The sequence below is a fragment of the Streptopelia decaocto genome (genome assembly GCF_964273445.1).
Source record: "Streptopelia decaocto genome assembly, chromosome: 24".
Taxonomy (NCBI): Eukaryota; Metazoa; Chordata; class Aves; order Columbiformes; family Columbidae; genus Streptopelia; species Streptopelia decaocto.
The window spans coordinates 4,762,537-4,782,109 of record NC_138679.1 but is presented as its reverse complement, the minus strand read 5'-3'; the positions used below and the strand labels follow the sequence as shown (position 1 = coordinate 4,782,109).

The 19,573-nt window shown below is 57.8% G+C and overlaps 1 protein-coding gene across 1 annotated transcript; it reads left to right on the top strand.

Annotated features, from left to right (window-relative positions):
* Positions 1 to 4,450: 4,450 nt before the first annotated feature.
* On the top strand, positions 4,451 to 13,751 carry ANGPTL4 (angiopoietin like 4). The gene is made up of 7 exons (XM_082072142.1): positions 4,451 to 4,993; positions 5,505 to 5,615; positions 6,052 to 6,184; positions 10,243 to 10,356; positions 10,445 to 10,540; positions 10,835 to 11,110; positions 12,237 to 13,751. Exons 1-7 carry the CDS (start codon positions 4,460 to 4,462, stop codon positions 12,416 to 12,418), a joined length of 1,446 nt encoding a protein of 481 aa, XP_081928268.1. The 5' UTR covers positions 4,451 to 4,459; the 3' UTR covers positions 12,419 to 13,751.
* The last annotated feature ends 5,822 nt before the right edge of the window (positions 13,752 to 19,573 follow it).

Sequence of the window (19,573 nt, the reverse complement as noted above, 5' to 3'; positions counted from 1 at the left end):
GGAGAGAGGATGGGAATGGAGCCCGGGGCCGTGGCAGAGCTCCCGGTGCAGCTGGTCCTCGCTGGGGTGGATGGCTGTGACCAATTTTCCGTGTTTGTGACTCACCCTGCTTGGAAATTCATCTCTGCTCGAGCAGCAACACCATCAAGAGCAGAAGCTTTTGCGAACTCGATGAGGGGGTGTCCCCAGCCCTGGGGAAGGATGGGGCTGGTGCTCAGGCAGCCCGTGCTGTCACCCACCCCCTCGGGGTGCTGAGGGTTGGGGTGCAACCAGCCTGGCCACCCAGGGCCGCACAGCCCCTCTCCGGAGCCGGGAGCAACGAGTTCCTGGTGCAGCAAAGCTTGTGATGGGGAAGGGCAGGAATAAGTGACCCAGCCTGGGGTGTTTTAGCAGGCAGAACAGTTTCACTAGCAGGGCTGGGCCCTGTGGGTGTGTGACAGATAAATCACCGCTAGGACCGGGTTTGAGCGCAGCCCAGGGCGATGGTGCCCGCGCTGGCCGGGAACGCCGCCAGGGCCTGTCTGGGTGAGACGTGCGCTGCGCTCAGCCAGAGCCGGTAGGAAATCCCTGCTGGATGTCTCACGGCTCCACGGAATCACAATAACCGTTCCTCTGGAAAACCTAAATTTATCCCTGAAGCAGTGACAACGTAATTCACATCTGCCCTATTCCCCTCTCGCTGGAGTCCCCCTTACGTCTGCCATTTCCAACAATAAAGCAAAGCTGTGAGCAGCGTTCCTGTAAATCAGTATCTCTGTCATCGCTCCCGGTGACGTGAGCCCGGGGCTGAACAGCTGCAGGAATTCTTGTGAGTTCAGACCGGGCTGAACTTTCACACAGTGACCGCCGGGTCAGTGTGGGAAGGAGTGGGACGGAGAAAGGCAGAGAACAAAGACACTTATCACAGCCTGACGTGCACGGGACGGGGATGGGGATGGGATGGGATGGGTGTGGTGATGGGAGCAAGGAGAGGATGAGGATGGGGACGGGAGTGACCTCTGTTCTGAACTCTGGAGCCCCTTGTTTCCTTGCCAGGGGTGACCCCAGCAGGGGGGACCCCAATGGAGCACACAGAGACCCAGGGAACAGCCCCAAGGGCCATTGTGCCCCTGCTACTGTCCTGGATGCTCCTGTGTCCCAAAGGCCGCAGGGTCTGCTGGGCTGGGACAGCGTCCCTGGGGGTCCCTATTGGGACCCTGCACAGGGTAAAAGGTCCTTCATCCCCCCCGGAGCAAACCTCAGCCCTTCCCCAGCCCCAGGCTGAGTGGTCAGGACCCCATGGGCATTTCCCCCACTGTTCTTTTCCACACAGGGCAGAGCAGGAGAAATTCCCTGAGAGATCAGTCCCTCCTGGCCGGGCCATTTTCAGCTCTATTTAACCTGAGCGCATCCTGCTCTGCAGAGAGCACCTTCCCATTGACCCGTTGTCATCCGCAGCCCGGGGTAGCCCGGAGCCTCGGGGGACTCTTCACTTGTATATGTTAAAAATTCATACTTCTCAGGGCAAATTGGAGATGTCCCAATAGGAAAATACAGCCAAAAGAAAATGCATTAATCATGTGGCTTCTCAACAGGCCTCAGCTTCTTACATTACGTCTCTTGCCTCAGCACAAACACTGCAAATGCAGAAAACAACCAGTGGGAACACGCCTGCTCCGGCACCCGGCGTAACCCCGTCTGTCCCGGGCTGCTGAGTGAGACGAGCTCCGGCATTGGGTAATGGCGGGGCAGGGAGCGGAGCCGCACACAGGGCTCATTTCACCTGACATTAACCCAAAACAACAGGCAACACATGAAATGGAGCTTCCCCGCGTGTTGCGGTGTCTGGAGGGTTTGGCGTCTCCCGGTTCGGAGGGCTGCGGGTGCTGGGTGCTCCACCCTCGGCTCTGCGGGGACGGCTCCTGCCTGCTCTCTCTCTCTCTCCTGGGATGCGCAAACCCAGAAGGAACAAGATGAAAGGAAGAATTTTCATATTCTGGAGGGGACAACCCCATCTGGGAGTTTTTGGCAGAGCTGGCGGTGTGTGCAGGAGCAGAGCTGTCTGTTGTGCAGATGTACAACAGCTGGCGTGACCCGGGGTCCTGGGGTGCATGGCCCAAGGCACCCGCAGAGAAGCCTGATGCTCTCGTCCTGCTGGGGTGACCCTCCCCATGTCCCCCACAACATGTCCCCAGGTCCCCTCTGGTAACCGCAGCAGGGTGAGCACAAAGGGCCCAAAAACCTCAAGAGTGCGGAAAAAGCGATGACCACAATTTGTTTCTTTTTCCCCTGCAGAGTTTCCTATCTGGTTTTGGTGGGTTGGTTGGTTGGTTGGTTTTTCCCCTTCTTTTCCTTTTCCCTCCTTTGAAAAATTCCTTCTGACCATGAAATAATGAGAGAGTACTCGCTGGTGAAGGGGCTGGAGGCTCTACAGACTCTGCCTGCCGAAATTTCCCAAAGTCCTCCTTCCTCACCTCCCGCCTCTGCGACTCCTTCTGTGCTGGGTGCTCGGGGGCCTCTCGCTCACCCTTTTCTGGGAAGTGCTTGGGGGTGGCTCCGGCCCAGAAGAACAAGAAACTGGTGGGTGGAATTTATTCCTGCAGGAGCCTTCTATGCTTTTGTACATAAGCACACCGGAGAGATGCTTCGTTCCCAAAAACACAGAGTTTATCCCAGCAAAGGTTGAAGATGGGAAACCCTGAATATTAGTTGCCTGCTTGGGAACGGGAAGATAAGTTTGGTTGATGGAAGTATTGGGTGCGCACGTCATCGCTTCGACAAGGCTGAGTGCTGTGGGAGAGGCTGGTTTAAAAATCAGCGCTGCAAAACTGCAGTTAAATACAGAGCAGCAGATCTCAAAGGCAAAAATGGCAAAAATCCCCAGGGAAGAGCTGTGTGGGGTGGGGAAGCTGCTCCCGATGGCCACTGCCCTTGGGAAGGTGCCATGCCACCACCCTGCCTGCACCCCTGGTGACACGGGGACTCCTGGCAGGTAAATCCCACTGCCAAGCGTTTTCAGAAGAGATGAAAAGGCTTTTCCCCTGGGACAGACGGGCCGTGGAAGAGGTGGGATGGCAGTAGAACTGCAGGGGTTTATGTGGGGCTGGGTGGGGGTGAGCTCGGCACAAGCCCTGAGCCAGGGGCTCATTATCAAGTGGGAAGTGGGGACTTATCCCAGCTCCAGGATGTGCTTTGTAGAGCAGGGACTGGGGGCTGGGGTGGCAGGAGGAAAGACCTGGCGGGGAGCAGAAGGGCTCCATCTGCTCCTATCTGAAACCAGCCGAGTGGCTGCATCTCGGTGTGTGAATGCCTTCACAGGGAGGAAAAACAGAGACTGAAAATCCCTTTGAGCCAGTGCAAAAAGGCAGGACGAGAAGGAAGAGCTGGTAACTGGAGTCGAAGACGCTTGCAAATGAAATAAGATGCACATGTTTTCACGGGGGGATGATTGAAGCCTTAGAAGGGGCAGGAATTCGTCCTTGGCACTGGTGGAGACGGGGAGCATTTAGAGGACTGAATGTCCTGCTCCCCCGAGTGCTCAGAGGAGCTGACCCCAAGTGTGCACCCTCCCCAGGGCTGGCAGCACCCTGTGGGGCACCACCCGGGAGCCCTGCGCCTGCTGCGTGTCCCTGTGCCAGGGCCGGGGGCGCCCAGCAGACCCAGCACCCACTGCAGTGCCCCCAGCACCCAGCAGGGCACAGCCTGGGAGCCTTGTGCCTGCAGCACACACCCATCCCAGGGCCAGCAGCTCCCGGAGGGCACGGCCTGGGGAGAGGACACGGGTGCAGGCACGGGGTGGGCAGCACCCACGGCTGAGAGGGCCAACGGGGGGAATTGAGCTGCAGAGCTTGGTGGGCATGAAGCTCACCAGGGCAGGATGAGGGTCAGGGTGAGCAGCAGGGATGGGATGGGGATGAGAATGGGCACAGGGATGGGAATGGGAATTGGGACGGGGATGGGATGGGGAAAAGGATGGGGATGGGGATGGGGATGGGGATAAGGATGAGATGGGGATGGGGATGGGGATGGGGACAGGGAAGGGAAAGGGACAGGGATGGAGATGGGAAAGGAATGGAGATGGGAATGGGGACGGGGTGGGATGGAGATGGGAATGGGATGGGAATGGGACGGGGATGGAGACAGGAATAGGGAAAGAGACGGGGATGGGAACCGGGATAGGGACAGGAATGGGATGGGGACGGGCATGGGGACAGGGATGGGGACAGGGTGCGAGGCCGGGTGCGGGCTCAGCGGGCAGGGACCGAAGCTGCCCCGGGAAAGGGGGGCGGGCAGCGCTCGGAGCCGGGGCTGCCCGGGGTGCGGGGCGGCCCGAGGCCGGGGGCGGGCGGGGGAGGGCGAACAAAGCGGCGAGGCCGGGCGGGCGGGCGGGGAGGGGCTGCTCCCGGGGCCCTCCCCGCCGCGGTGCGATAAAAGCGGGGGCGCGGCGGCGGGGCGCACACCGGGAGGCGGCGGGGCAGCCATGCAGCTGGCCGGGTTATCGCTGCTGCTGTTCGCCGGGGCGGCGGGGATGGCCGTGGGACCGGCCCCGGGAGCCGCGGTGGCGCGGCCGGGGGTCGAGCGGCGGGTGGTGGCGGCGGGGGCCGGCAAGGAGCGGCGGGCGCAGTTCGCCTCCTGGGACGAGGTGAACGTGATCGCCCACGGGCTGCTGCAGCTCGGCCACGGCCTCAAGGAGCACGTGGACCGCACCAAGGGGCAGATGCGGGAGCTCGGCAGCCGCCTCAGCGCCCACAACAGCTCCATGGGGCGGCTGCTGCGCCAGGCGCGGGAGGCGCAGGAGCGCGGCGAGCGGCTGCGGGCCAGCGTGCGGGAGCTGGAGGGCCGCGGCCGGCAGCTCCTCAACCTCTCCGAGGCTCTGCGGCAGCGCCTGGAGGAGGTGGCGGCTGACAAAGCCGAGATCCAGGGCCGGCTGGAGCAGCTGGAGGGCCGAGTCCGGCTGGCGCTGCAGGCGCGACCGGCGGAGAACCAGAGCGCCAAGGACCTGGGAGCGCTGCAGGTGAGTGAGCATCGCGGGCAGCGCCGGGGCACCCGACCCGGCAGCGACCGGGAGAGCGGCCCCGGGGAACCCGACCCGGCACCGGCAGCGACCGGGGGGAGCAGCCCCAGGGGAGCTGGGGGACCCGACCCGCCCGGGGACCGCGGCAGCGACCCGAGCAGGAGGGGGAGACTGGGGCATCAGGAGCAACCTAAGGGGTGAGGGGAGGAAATCAGATCCCCCCAGCCTGGGGGGGAGCGGGAAGGGGTCCCTACCTTCCCGGGAGTGGCTGCGCAAAGAGCGATGGGGACCCGACCCTCCTGAGCCAATGGGAGAGGTTGGAATGGACAGCTCATCCCTCCCGGGACGCGGGGATCGGAGAGCGATGCGGGTACCCGATGGTCCTGGGGGCACTGGGAGCACCCGTGAGGACCTGCTGAAGGGGGGCTGGCCGGCCTGACTTTGAGCGGTATGTGCGGCACAGCTGGATCTTCCCGGGGCGGCGGGGTTCACCTGGCTCTTTCCTCCGCAGTCCCTGATGGATGCACAGAACTTGCGAATCGAGGAGCTCTTGCAGAAGATCAAGCAGCAGCAGTACAAGCTGGACAAGCAGAATCTGCAGATTAAAAGCCTGCAGAGCAAGGTAAGCGACCACAGCCTGGTCCTGCGCGCTGCTCTGGTGGCAGGAGAACACACTGTACCACTGCTCCTTGACTTTGGGGACACTCCACAGGCTGTGGCCCTGGTGCTCGTGCTGCAGTGTTGGTGCAAGGGCAGCAAACTACCCAAGTGTTTGCACAGGGCAATAAGATGAATTGGTGTGTGGGAACAGAACCTCTCTGGGCTCTTCCTTTGAGTTCATCTGCAGAATAAGCTCGTTAACATGGGTGTGAAAAACCACAATAGTTTCTGGCTTTGCCACCCTCAGGTATCTCCTGTTCCCTGAGCTTTTTGGGCAAGTTCAGCCCCAGCTCTGGTCACAGGGGAGCGGCTGGTGCCTTGGCGGATCAGCTGCCCTGAGTACCAGCATTGAAAATGAGCTAAAACCATTCTGACTTTCTGCCTTTTTTTTTTTTTAGGTCAATCTACTGATCCCCTTACACCTGAAAGACAACAAAACGCAGTCTCCAAAGTGGAAGATAAACCTGAAGAAAAGCCTGAGTCTCACCAACCAGAGCCAGAACGCGAGCGGGGACCCGGTGCTGACACAGAGTGAGTATCTGCTCCTCTGCGCAGAGCAAACCTGCGGCATCGCAACTGTTTGGAAACAAAAGGTTCAGTTGTCCTGAGTCAGGATGTGGGATTTGCTTGCAAAAGCAGAGCTTGGGAGCTTGGCCAGACTGGGGGGATCTGGAGCACAGGCAGGATCCCAGCCTTCTGCATCAGTCTTAGTCCAGCAGGAATTTAAGGATTTGAAAGGAATTTTTCTGCCTGATATTAATAATGCAGTGGGGAGCAGAGCAATGCCATGAGCAGGTATTTGTCAAAGAGCATTGGCAGGAGAGGAGGATCTCTGCTCCTTGTTCACCTGCTCCTGCTTGACCAGGCATGGTCGTCTACTCCTGGCAGAGGGGAGGGTTAGGGAGCACCAGACCATGGGACAAGAGCTAGATCCATGTGCGTCCATCTTCCCATGCTCATATCTAAGCTCGCACATGAAAGACGAGTGTCTGAGCCTGCACCGTCCTTAGCCGAAGGTGCTGAGCTGCAGCGAATGCCTGGGCAGTGATGACATTGGACACTCACAGCCCGGGGAAACGCAGCAGAACAGATGAGCGGATGCTGCATCCGGAGCTCCTGGCTCTGCCTGGAGCATCCTCTCTGCTGGCAAAGCGGCTGCAGGAGCTCCCGCTGAGCAAAGGGCGCGGAGTGGGTGTCCCCAGCTGTGTCCTGCAGCCGCCCTCCCCACAGGAACTGGTGTCCCCGCAGGGTTTGCTGCCCGGGGGCAGCTGCTCTCGTGTTATATCCGCTAAATCACGGTGCTGGCTCCGTCTGTGCAGCTGTCTGGGGATGTGCAGGGTGAGCCAAACAGAAACCGAGCAGGGTGAGGATGCACAGGGAAATCCTGCCCAGGGCTTAATGCAGGGATAGCTATGGGAAAACACATGGTAATTTGTATATGGAGCCTGGAGCTGTCACCAGTGTGCCTGAAAGCTGAGTGGGCAGAACAAAGAGCTGCAGAATTCATGTGGACAAGGAGAGAGATGAGACGTGGGGGCTCCAGACTCCTCCTGGTGCTTGGCTTGGTGGGGCCGGCCGGCCTGCAGCGGGGCTACGTGAAGTGCCCCTTGGTCAGGGCAACACTGGCAAGCCAGAAAACTGTCCCAAAACCTCTTTCCCTGTTTTTCCCAGCTTTGCTTTGTGACTTTGCCCTCAGTAGCATATCACAGAACCACAGAATAGTTTGTGTTGGAAGGGACCTGTAAAGGTGATCCAGTCCACCCCTTTGCTTTGTTCTCAGGTTATGATGAAAGTGGGGTGCAGGGAGATGGGTTTGGGTCTTGGTGGCAGGTTTGGGCTGTGCTGTCTGCCCAGCGCTGGTGCAGCAAAGGCCCAGACTCATGCTGCCCTGTTGCTGATGGGGAGACCCTGAGCATCACCAGCACCCTGGGCATCCCGACTCCATCCCACCCGTCCAAGTCATGAGCTCCCCCTTCTCTTGCCTGATCCCCGATGTTGATATCTCAGACAGAAAACAAATTGGCTTCCTCTCATCAGCAAGTCGAGTGAGTTTTCTGGCAAATCTTAAAGTGCGCTCTGCCTGGGAGGCTTGTGGCTGCTTGCGGTGGGCACCGGGAAGGCTTGTGCCGGCGGCTCCCTGCCTATTGTCAGGCAGAGCCCTAGTGCTGGCACGGCCCCGGGAAACCACGATGAACTCCAGCAACAGCCCTTTTAGAAAGACCCTTTTATTTGCATCCAAGTGAACACAAGATTTTTTTTCGGGCCAGAGGTGGCACGGGGCCAAGCATGTGAAAGTTGAAGGCATGGAGCAGCCTGGAGAGCGAAAGGTTTAATCGCTCGCAGAAAGAGGATCACGTCTTTAGGCAGAGCCTGCGCTCCTTGGCAGGCGGCCCAGTAGGGGAAAGGTGCAGCCTCGCTCCCCCTCCCCGCCGCTGGGACTCCAAAATAACTGGGTCGGGTTGCGGAGGGTGAGGGGGAGGCGATGCAAACGGCTCCAGGCATGTCCTGGCATCTGCAAGAAAGGGTGTTTATCCCGGGTTGGTGACCTCCCCTCATGCCTGGAGATGTGTTGGGAAAATCCGGTGCCGTGCCTGGGGCAGCTCCAGCAGCCTTGTTGATCCTTCCATCTTGTTTGGCTACATAAAGGGGGAGGGAAAGAAAAACATCCAGAGCAGCCAGGAGGTCTTGTTGTTCTGCTGGTGCCATACGGATGTGCAACATGAACTGGAACTAACGAGCGTGTTCCTCAAACAAAAAGATTGAGCCGAGCCTGTTCAAGCAGCTGCGTCTCATTCAGCTGCTTGAAAGTCCCTGGTGCAGCAGGAAACCAGGAGAGATGAGAGCGCAGGGAGTGTGGCCAGGGCCCAGGAAAAAAATACACCAGGGATAGGGTTGAGTTCTGCGCGCTGGGACCATGGAGTGTTTGCCCGGGCACTGTCCCGGTGATGCGGGGGCATACGGTGGATGGGGCTGGGTGACACCAGGAGCCTCCGGCACCGTCCTGCTGCTGCGCTGTGAGCCGGGGTGGCTGCAGGTGTGGGGCTGGGTTGTGGGTTTTCCTTCCCCAGAGCCTCGTTTGGCTTCCCTGGCTGCATTCAGCTAGAAAGTGGGGATATCAGGGACGCACTTGGCTTTGTGTGGTTTTGGTCCTTTGTGCAAAACACTTGCCCTTGATCTTTGTGTGCGTGGGCTTGGGGACACACGCGTGTCCCGCGGGTGCACTGATGGGCTTGGTGGCAGCAGTGAGGGTGCCCATCCTGCGATGGGACAGGGGCTGCCCGTGCCAAGGAGGGGAGAGTTCACGGGGGAGTGTGGGGTGACGGGGGGGGAAATGGGTGAAAGGTGGTGGCAGGTGTCATGTTGCCACCCGCCGCGTCCCCCCGCGCTGACCTTTCCTGCAGGTTTGGCTCCGCTCTTCGCTCTGACGCAGCATCAGGGCTCCCCGGGTGCCCAGCGAGGACAGGGGGTGATGTCTTGCAAGGGCTGGTCTTGCCCTCAGCAGCTCTAAGGCCACATTTTCCCCCTTTCTGCCCCATGGCTGTGGGGAAGGCTCCTCTCCCCTCTGCCCCAGCACAGCCTGGGGCTTGTCTTTGGGTTTCTTCACCCGTCTGTCCCGGGGTCATGTTGGCAGCAGCTGTGAACCACCAAAATCCGTCCCAGCCTCGTGCGGGAGAACAGACCCGCTTTGTCTGAGGGTGACGGGGGCACCTGTCCCGGCTGACAAAGAGCCCCTTGACTGCGCCGCCACCCCAGGGGCTGCAGTCCCTGCACATCCTCCGCGTCTCGGGTTTTGTAACAGGTTTTCTTCCCTCGTCTCTCCCCGGGTGGTGATTCCTGGATGGACTTTTATCAGCGCTGTTAAAATGGTGCTTTGTTGGCAGCTCTGAGCAAAGTCCCCGTGGGGTGGAAGGAGAGGTGGGAGCCTGGCTGGTGTGGGGCTGGGGGGACACGCTGGGGGTGGCCTCACCCCAGGCAATCCACTGTGCAATGAGCTGGGGCTCCCTGCTGTTCACCCCCACCCTTCCCGCCCTGATCTGTGTGTTTTAGGCAAAAAGGTCCCCCCAGGCTGGCCCTGTGCCCACTCGTGGCAGCTGCCCAGGGGGACATCTGGCTGGGGCCACCACTGTCACTGGGAGGTTGAGTGCTGGATGCTCAGGCGCCTTCCTGACACCAGGACTTGCGGTTTCTTTCTGCTCCTGAGGCTGCTCCGGCTCTGGGGAGGGATGGGGATGCTGGGCCCTGGCGTCACCCCTGCAAACCGGCTGCTCCCGCCCGCCCTGGGCGCGGAGGGAGCGGGGAAGCTCCCGGGTCTCTGGGTGGCGGGAGCCGCGTTCTCCGGCCTGGCCTGCCGCCTGGCTTCTGCCTTGGACAGGAGCCCGAGGAGCTGCGCCTGGATGAATGGTCAGATATGGGGTCACAGCAATTAAAGACACTGGAGTCAGGGGCCATCGTCCCCAGCGCGTGTCCGGAGCCGCTGTGCGCAGCTGGCCGGGCTGCTGGCCAGGGCTGAGAGTGCCGGGGCCGCCGCAGGAGCAACCTGCTGAGGAAGCGGGACTCGGGCCACCTTCTCAAGGGTTTCCTTCCCGCAGAGCTCCCGGAGGATTGCCACCAGCTCTTCCTGGCCGGGCAGCAGAGCAGCGGCGTTTTCCAGGTGCAGCCCGCGGGTTCCGAGCCCTTCAAAGTCTACTGCGACATGACTGCAGGTAAAACGGTGCAGACGCCCCGCGGTGCTTTGTGCAATGGGCTTGCAAACGGCGACCCCGAACGTGACCGTGTTTTGCCTCCTCACAGAAGGTGGCTGGACGGTGATCCAGAGGCGCACAGATGGCTCTGTGGACTTCGACCAGCTGTGGGATGCCTACAAGAATGGCTTTGGAGACCTTCGTGGTAGGTGGATGATGGTATCTGTTGTCTTACTGTAGGATGTGATATCGTAGCACAAGTTACTGCCCCTTGCTGGCCCCTGGAGGTCAGTGTGCTGGAGCAGTGTTGTGCTGAGGGGGAGGACGGTGCTTGCAGAGCCAGAGTTCTTGTTCTTCCTGACTTGTCCTGCATGTGCCAGACAGCGGTTCGAACGCTGCGGTGTCCTGGGTTGTCCCTGTTTGTCTTGAGCCTGTTCATGTGTCCGCTTTGTACGGCATGTTTGTGACCCCATGGCCAATGCAACGTGTCTTGTTTCAGGTGACTTCTGGCTGGGCCTGGAGAAGATACATCACCTTGTGCAAGAGGGAAGATACAATCTCCTGATTGAGCTGGAAGACTGGGAGGGGAATTCCCAGGTGGTGCAGTTTGCCTTCAGCCTCGGCGGGGAGGGCACAGCCTACACACTCACCCTGCTGGGGCCTCTCTCAGGAGAACTGGAAAACGCCATTGGGGACTTCAGGCAGCTGCCCTTCTCCACCCGGGATCGCGACCACGACCTCAAAGCCGACACAAACTGTGCCAAACACCTCTCAGGTCAGTATGGGCTCTTCCTTCCCAGCGGTGTGTGCTTTCCCTTCAGCCCTCTGCTGTCTGGTGGTGGCTGCAAGTGGGACAGTGACCCCGTGGGATTGGTCCCCTTTGGTGTTGAGCCCAACTTCACACAATATCACAGTATGTTTGGGATTGGAAGGGACCTCAAAAGATCATCCAGTCCAATCCCCCTGCTGGAGCAGGAACGCCCAGGTGAGGTCACACAGGAACATGTCCAGTCGGGTTGGAATGTCTCCAGAGAAGGAGACTCCACAACCCCCCTGGGCAGCCTGGGCCAGGCTCTGTCACCCTCACTGAGAAGAAGTTTTTTCTCAAATTTAAGTGGAACCTCTTGTGTTCCAGCTTGATCCCATTACCCCTTGTCCTATCATTGTTTGCCACCGAGAAGAGCCTGGCTCCATCCTCATGGCACTCACCCTTTATATATTTATAAACATTAATAAGGTCCCCCCTCAGTCTCCTCTTCTCCAAACTAAAGAGCCCCAGCTCCCTCAGCCTTTCTTCATAAGGGAGATGCTCCACTCCCTTAATCATCTTCATTGCCCTACACTGGACCCTCTCCAGCAGTTCCCTGTCCTGCTGGAACTGAGGGGCCCAGAACTGGGCACAATATTCCAGATGGGGTCTCACCAGGGCGGAGTAGAGGGGAAGGAGAACCTCTCTTGATTTACTTGTCCCCTGCTCCCCTGTGAAAGCTGCATCCTTGGGAGGAGCCGTGCAGGGAATGGGGAGGGCAGTGAAACCAGGCGGGTTCATGACTCAGGTCTTGGCCCAGGCATCCACCTGTGTAACAGCTTTGCTGGCTGCCACCTTGCTTGGAAACCTCTTGGGTGCAGCTGGGGCCAGTCCCCTGGCCTGAGGAGGGGCTGCTGGAGGGCTTGAGGCAGTTTTGCACACAAGAGCGAGCAGTGGGGATTTGCAGACTCATCTATAGGATCTGTGCAAAGGTTTCCCAGTGCTTGGGACTCCTCAAGCATGTGTGAGGTCTTGCAAGGTCCCAAAGCCCTGGAAAAGCGGGGAGAGCCGGGGCAGCAGCGTTCTTGAGCCTGGGTTTGGTTTCTGCCTAGAAGTGCTCTGGGTTAAACCCTGCTCTGTGTTGCCTTGGTAGGTGGCTGGTGGTTCAGCACCTGTGGCCATGCCAACCTCAACGGGAAGTATTTCCGCTCCATCCCGCGCCAGAGGCACGAGCGCAAGCAGGGCATCTTCTGGAAGACATGGAAAGGCAGGTACTACCCACTGAAGTCGACCACCATGAAAATCCAACCTGCAGCCCTGGAAGCAGAGCCCTAAAGCTGCCGTTTGAGACTTGACCTCCTCTGTGGAGCACAGAGCTGAGCTCCATCACTTGGTGTTTACAGAAAACAAACCCACCCTCCCTGGGAAGTCCCTGGGGAGGGTTTCTCTTGCTTAGTGGCGTGACGCGGCTCCTCGCTGGCAGTAAAACAGCTCCGTGTTGCTGAAACCCCTGGCTGGGAGCTCCCGGAGCAGAAGAGGAGCTGTCAGCAGGGAGTTCCACCTCCAGAGCAGGCACGAGGCTCTTCCAACCTGCTGCTGCGGCAAGTTCAAGTCGTCTGGTGCTTTCTGTCCTGTCTGAACACTTCTGTGCAGGTTTTGATGAGCTGGGCCTGGGGGAAGGGGAGCATGTCAAGTGTTTCACTGCCCTGGACCCAAGCGTTTGGTACGGAGCCCCGCCACGTCCTGTCCTCCACTGTTCCCAGATGATGTCCTCGTACCCTCCTGTGAAAGCCCCATGGCCCCGCTGGTGCTGGGAGCCCTGGGCAGCTCTGCTGGCACAGCCACCGCTCCGGTGACTGAGACCCGTGGAGAACGTGGCTTTTGGTGGGAAGGCTGAAGGACGCCCTGGGCAGCAGGGGACCTCAGGCTCACTTGGCTTCCCTGACCCCCATGGCTTCAAAGCCCTGTATTTCTGTGCTGGAATTTGCCAGGAGCTGGGGAAAATCTGCTTCCAGCTGCAGGAGACGATGGGTGGGATCCTGCAGCTGGTTACATGAGGGTCAGATCCTGGAGGGCTGTCCTAAGCTCAGCCTGAAGCCTACCAGTGCTGCTGGGGTAGGACAAGCCCTAGGACAGCACAGGTACAGAGCAGTGTTGGCTGTAGATCTCCCTGAAACCTGGAGAGATACCAGTGCCACCCATGTGCCCACCCCAAAACTGACTCCAAAGGGCCAGGGGACAACAGGGTTTCTCTGCACAAGCCGTGTCACCTTGTGGGGTGCATACCCTGACATGTTGCCCCTGTGTTTTGGGTGGGGGGCTGGAGAGAGGTGGGAAAAACAGGTCCTCAAAAATGTTCTGGGCCAAATGCCGTCTTGGGGCTTCCCAAGCATCCTGCCCTATTGAAGTCATATTGACTTCTGTGCTAGAGCTCCTAGCTGCTAAATATTGTAAATAGTCGTTTGTAGGATGTTGGATCTTGTTGATGAATTTGCTGGTTTAAGTTGTTTCCATATTTAAATGCAGTGTTAATAACAGTGTGGTGTAATTTATAAATGTTGAAGCTGGAAAAAAGGCAACTGTAGTTTGTGTATTTTAAACTTTTTTTTTTTTGTACTAAAGTATCTTTTCTGAAGATGTCTTTTAATAAAAACAAGCCTGGAACTGTGCTGCCTGGATTGTTGATGTGATGGAGATGTGGGGGAGCTGTGTGAGGACTCTGGATTCAGAAGCTTCACGTGGTGGGAGTTTGACCTGAGCACTACGCTGCCTTCTGGCCTCAATTTTCAGCTGTAGCCTCATAGCGCTCTCAAGGATAGCCTTTTGAATATCTCCAGGGATGGTGACTCCAGCACTGCCCTGGGCAGCCTGTTCCAATGCCCCACAGCCCTTTGGGGAAGAAATTGTTCCCAGATCCAACCTCAACCTCCCCTGGCGCAACTTGAGGCCGTTTCCTCTGCTCCTGGCGCTTGTTCCTGGGGAGCAGAGCCCGACCCCCCTGGCTCCAAGCTCCTTTCAGGCAGTTCAGAGATCAGAAGGTCTCCCCTCAGCTCCTGTTCTCCAGCTGAACCCCCAGGTCCCTCAGCCGCTCCCATCACACTTGTGCTCCAGCCCCTCACCAGCTCCGTTCCCTTCTCTCCACTCGCTCCAGCACCTCAAGGGTTTTCTTGGTGTGAGGGGCCCAAAACTGACCCCAGGATTCAAGGTTTGGCCTCCCCAGGTCCCAGCACAGGGACGGTCACTGCCCTGGGCCTGCTGGCCACCCCAGTGCTGGTACCAGCCAGGATGCTGGTGGCCTCTTGGCCACCTGGGCACATGCTGGCTCATGTTCAGCTGCTGTCACCAACACCCCCAGGGCCTTTTCCAGCCGCTCTTCCCCAGCTGCAGTGTTCATGGGGTTGTTGTGACCCCAGTGCAGGACCCGGTAGCAACACTTCAGCTGGTCAAGAAGTGGGGACAGAAATTTCTCATTGCAGAAGGAAGAGACAAGAATAAACATGACAGTCCCCTAGAGCAGCTGTATAAATACCTGATGTACCTAAATGTGGCCCCAGCTTCTGTGTCTGTCTTCCTTCCCTGGGGAAAAACCTGGGGTTAATGATAGCCCCAAGCACAATTGCACAAACAGCCCATTATACCTGGCTCTGCACTATCTATCTGCTCCCTCTTGCATTCAGAAATACATTTTTAATGTTCCATTTGCTTAATTCAAAGCTTGTTTGGTCCCCAGGTGCTCCAGCAGATACTGGAGTGCTGTGTTTTAGTCTGGATGCTAAAGTGATTAGACTAAGGTGCTTTTTACACATCAAATAGAGCCTGGTGAAGGAGCTATGCTGTATTTATTCATTACCAGGGCTTTTTTTTGGCAGATCTGGGCTTTGCTCCCCAGTGGTGCATTTGATCTTCAGTATGTACAGGAGGTGCCTGGGGGACAACACCAGCCGGTACCAAAGTACAGCTGGGGGAAGGTTAAATGCCCCAAATCTTGCCCAGCCCAGAACTAGAGCTGCTGCTTTCCGCTGTGTCTTGGTCTTGCCCTGTTCTGCCGTGCGAATCTCCACATCCCTTCAATGCCAATGCCATCCCATGTCCCCAGATATGTGATGTCCCAGGGCCGTTCCAATGTCCCTCTGCAGAAGCAGCCAGTCTTGGGGCTCTGTTTCCATCTGAAATCAGCCTGGAATCCTCCAGCGCCTTGATTCTTACCAACTGTAATTCTTGAAGTGGAGCTGTCCCGGTGACGGATGGGGCAGCTCCCTCCAGTGACAGCGAGAGAAACGGCACCGAAAACACAAATATCCTCGGGGTTCCGAACCGCCGCTGCTCCCCAAAACCAACCGGGTCGTGTTGTGCCAGCCTGGGACCCACCGCAGCTCCTGGCACCACCCAGGGCTTCAAGTCCTCCCCGAGCAGCTGGGAAAAGGCTGCAGCTCATGGTGTGCGCCAAGGAGCTGTGTCAGGAGCCTGGATGCTTTGCTTGCGTATCCATCCAGCAAGAGCTTTGGATCTGCAGTGACTGGGCTCACTGAGCACGGCCGCTTGCAGGACTTGTGATCAGTCTTTGTTCATTAACCCAGGCTGTACTTCCAAGAGGCTTTGGTTACAGGCATATTTGGAATCCTGTATAGATCGCAAAGGCATGTACATCCTTGTATTATCTCTGAGTGTCTTTAGTGCTGCTGAGCAAAAAGGGAGGTTCTATTCTTTTCACATAGCTATATAATTAATGAGTTATTCTAACTGCTTTTAGATATTATTTGGAGAGATTTTGGGTGAAGTTACACAGGGTCAACATTTCAGAGAAAAGTGAGACTACATTTTATAGCTGAGGGAATAAGATGTGCATTACCAGTTGTGGTAGAATTTAAGTTTAGGTAAAACCGTCTGCAGTTCTGATTTCCAGAGCAGCTCTCTCCCAGATGTGCAGGGCTAACAACCCTTTTCCAGGTTCTGTTGTTAGACAACTCCAGGACTTGCCATGAACTTTGTCAAACTGCAGACAACTGGTTGTGATAACGCCGCGGGCGGTTTCCCTGTGGCTGTTTTGACCCTTGTGATAGAGGAAAACGGTAAAAATCACATATCACAAGGTGGCGATGGGGTCCGAGCTCAGCTCAGGCCTGCGGGCCTGGCCGTGGTGGGCCAGGGCTTTTCGGGGACAGCCTGGCGCTGGTGGTCCAAAGGGGGACCAGAGTGGGCATATGTCTCAATGTGGAGCTTGGACTCAGCACCAGGAGCTGATTGACCTGCAGCTGCTTTGGACCTGGGAGTCCCCTCAGAGCATCGTTAGATCCAGATGATGTTGCACATTGAGTACCAACACCCCAACCCAACAGTGTTTGGTGGCCCTGGAAAGTGAGGGGAGCCCCAACCCCTCCAAATCCTGCGTCTGAATGGCAGAAACAACCACCAGGAGAACGACAGCGGATCTTCTTTTTTTATACAACAGTGAAATCCAAATCGCTCCTTGCATAGTTTGGCAAAAAGAGAAGGTGTCTGTGCACCTCAGGTAGCCGGGCTGAGCCCCCTGCTCGGCGGCACCGAGATGCTGGATGGGGGGAGCCAGAGGCATCGCCCCGAGCCCCCACCACCAGCACCACAAAACAAACAAGGCGAATTGGCAAAGCCCCGCTTGAATCTGAAACCTGGTGCAAAGCCAAGACGCAGCAAATTAAAAACAGAGACAAGTTCTCCACCCACAACACCCCCCAGGCACCCCCAGCTTGGCCCTGACACCCCAACTCGCCAGCGCCAGCAGAAGTCACGCTTTCAAACCATCCCCGGCTCCAAGTGCGGGGTGCCCAGCAGACACACTGGGGCACCAGCACTCTCCCAGTCCTCCCAGTATCTTCAGCTCTTCTGCTGGAGCTCAGCAGCACCGAGTGCAAACGGAGTTTCCCGTGGATGTGTCTGGCGCGGCTCTGCGAGCACCCGCACCCCCCGCAGGGACGGGTCCCACGTAAAGTGTTCTGGGCCGGCTCCCCCGTGGGTGCGCACAGACACCCAGAGACCAAACCCCGTCGGAGGGGGGTGGGATGGGGAAGTCCTGGCTCGAGCAGCTCGGGCACCGCAGGGCTGAGGCACCCGGGACACGAGGCAGCACCTCCAGTGACCATTCTGAGCAAGTTTTTACCATGGAAAAAAAAGAAACAGATGGCATAGGCCTGTTTGCTTCTAAAGGTGTGCCCAGCATGGCTTAAGACAATATTTGGGGTTTGTAGGACTGCTGCTGCCTGGGCTTGGAGGTCTGTGACCAATTCAAGGACACACGCGTAGGATTTCTAGAAAAGGTCTGCACACACTCTGCCCCATCGGCAACCGGTGGGTGACATGTGGCTGGTTTTGGTGACATGACACCACTTGTCCAATACACCACGAGCCCGGGCGGACTCCTGAGGGCGAGGAACACGGGGTGTCTGGGCTCACGGTTCACTCTGGATCAGCCGGGGCAGCGGCCCCTCCTCTGACACCAAATCATCGTCTTCACCCAGGGCAGCCCCTGTTAAAACTCTGCCCCAGAGGATGTTGGAGCTGGACGGCACTCACAACGATATCTCCATTATACATCACTCCTTAAAACTTACGGCAACAATCCTCAGTCATTGGAAGAAGAAAAGAAGAAAGGGATTTCCATCCAAAATGATTAACAATAGGTTTTTTTTTACCTCCTCCTGCACGCCCCAAATTCAGTTCAGAACCAATTAATCTATTTGTGATAATGAAAAGAAGATGTTTCACTTCTACTGCACCCATTTTAACCAGAACAAAGTGAGGGAAGTAAAGGCCTCGTTTGCAGGAGCAGCAGGAGCCCCCGTCCTGTCACTCGCTGCTCACCGAGTGACGTTACCGGCTGTGGGAAACTCAGCCCGGGACAATTCCCCTTCCCAGGAGATGCTGCATCCAACATGTTCCAGCTTTGCTCCTCCCGATGCTATTTAACTCTCCATCAGTTGCATGCTCGGCTTCCCTGGGCGTTCTCTAGTCAATACCCAACAGGGCTACTCGCTGTGGTCCCGTGGGGATGAGAACAGCATCGCCGGGAGAAGGTGACGATGCCTTCCTGCAGGTCCTGGTGGTTAAAATTCCCTTTGGCATGGGAAGGATTCACAGCCCGGTGCCTCGAGCTGTGTGTGAGCACCAAAACTGCAAAGCAAATGCGAAAAGAGAAATTTCCTCCCCGCTTCTTCAGCAGTCGCTGTCAGAGGAGCAACCGGCTCGACCCATTGGGGGGCTGAGGTTACATCTTCCTTAGACCCCCGGATCGATAATTTTTGGCTTTCCCAGCTGCTTCCATTGCCCAATATCTGACGGAGATACTGAGGCAGCCTCCCAGCACGGCAGCGGGATTGCAACGCGTTTGCAGCACGCTCTGTTTCTCACCCCCTTTTCAGAGCCTAGGTCATAAGAAAGATGGTTTTCAGTGGCTCCCCTGCTGACAGACAGCTGTTTGTCTGGGTGCTGCCTCTTTGCACGCTCCCACATGTTTATTAGAACTTATATTTGGGAAATGGGACCTTTTAAATGCATGACCCTGCCTGCTCAGGGTGTTCAGGTGCCCAGGGGAAGGCGAGGGCAGCTCGGAGGTCTGAGCCACCACCTCTCCCCACACTCTGAGCCTCTGAGGTTGGCAAAAATAATTCCAATACCATGTTTTTCCTCCCCACTGCCTCAGCCATGTGCTGCTGGAGCCCCACTAATCCCTTAGGCAGCTAAAGGCTCCTCCGGGGAAAGTAGGGCAGATGAGCCGTGATGAACGCAGCGCAGGAAAGCGAGGAATCTGCTTAACGAGCACAGCGAGCTCCTGCGCGTCACAGAGAGGGGAGGGAGCCGCCGTCTTCCCCGGGAGGCTTTGTCGCAACCACAAATCACACACATTAAACGCAGACGCGACACCGCGTGCACACGTTGTGAGGGGTGAAGGCTGGACGGGAGGTCACCAGGGCAGGGGGACACCCCGAGCGGCTCATTGTGCCCGGCCCTGCAGCTCGGGCTGCGCTCGCAGGATGAATTGCGGCAGCTCTGCCGTCACGAAGGCGAAGTGTGTCCAATGCAGCCAGCAGTGCTGCCCGGGTGGCAGAATGGCCTTTTGCTGTTATCACCAACTCATGCAGGAAATTGCTTCAAGCCACACCAGGAAAAAGAAAAGGGGAAATGTTTTCCTGGAACAAGTAGTGTCACCATGCTGGGCTTTTTTTTTTTTTTTCCAGAACAGCTTTTTCAGCTGGTATTTAACGCAGGAAGGTGAGACCCTGAGCGCTGTGTGGGGCAGGATCAGTCCCGGCGCGGGGAGCAACCGGCAAAGCAAAGCTGAGGCGTGCAGGGCGCGATGGTTTGAGCTGCAGCCGAGCACTAGGGTGGTTTAAGGGCCCCTCCGTGCGCTCTCCCGCTCGGCTCCTGCGCTGCGCCGACCCCGGGATCGAACCCCTGACCCACGGCCGGACCCTCCGCACGCCCCACGCCCCGGTGCCCGCCCTGCGCATTCCCGAGACC

Bases quoted from the DNA above. Each gene is read 5' to 3' on its own strand.
- ANGPTL4 (XM_082072142.1), top strand. From the start codon at position 4,460: ATGCAGCTGGCCGGGTTATCGCTGCTGCTGTTCGCCGGGGCGGCGGGG. The intron at 5,616-6,051 runs GTAAGCGACCAC...TTTTTTTTTTAG, and splicing joins TTAAAAGCCTGCAGAGCAAG to GTCAATCTACTGATCCCCTT. The intron at 10,541-10,834 runs GTAGGTGGATGA...GTCTTGTTTCAG, and splicing joins TGGCTTTGGAGACCTTCGTG to GTGACTTCTGGCTGGGCCTG.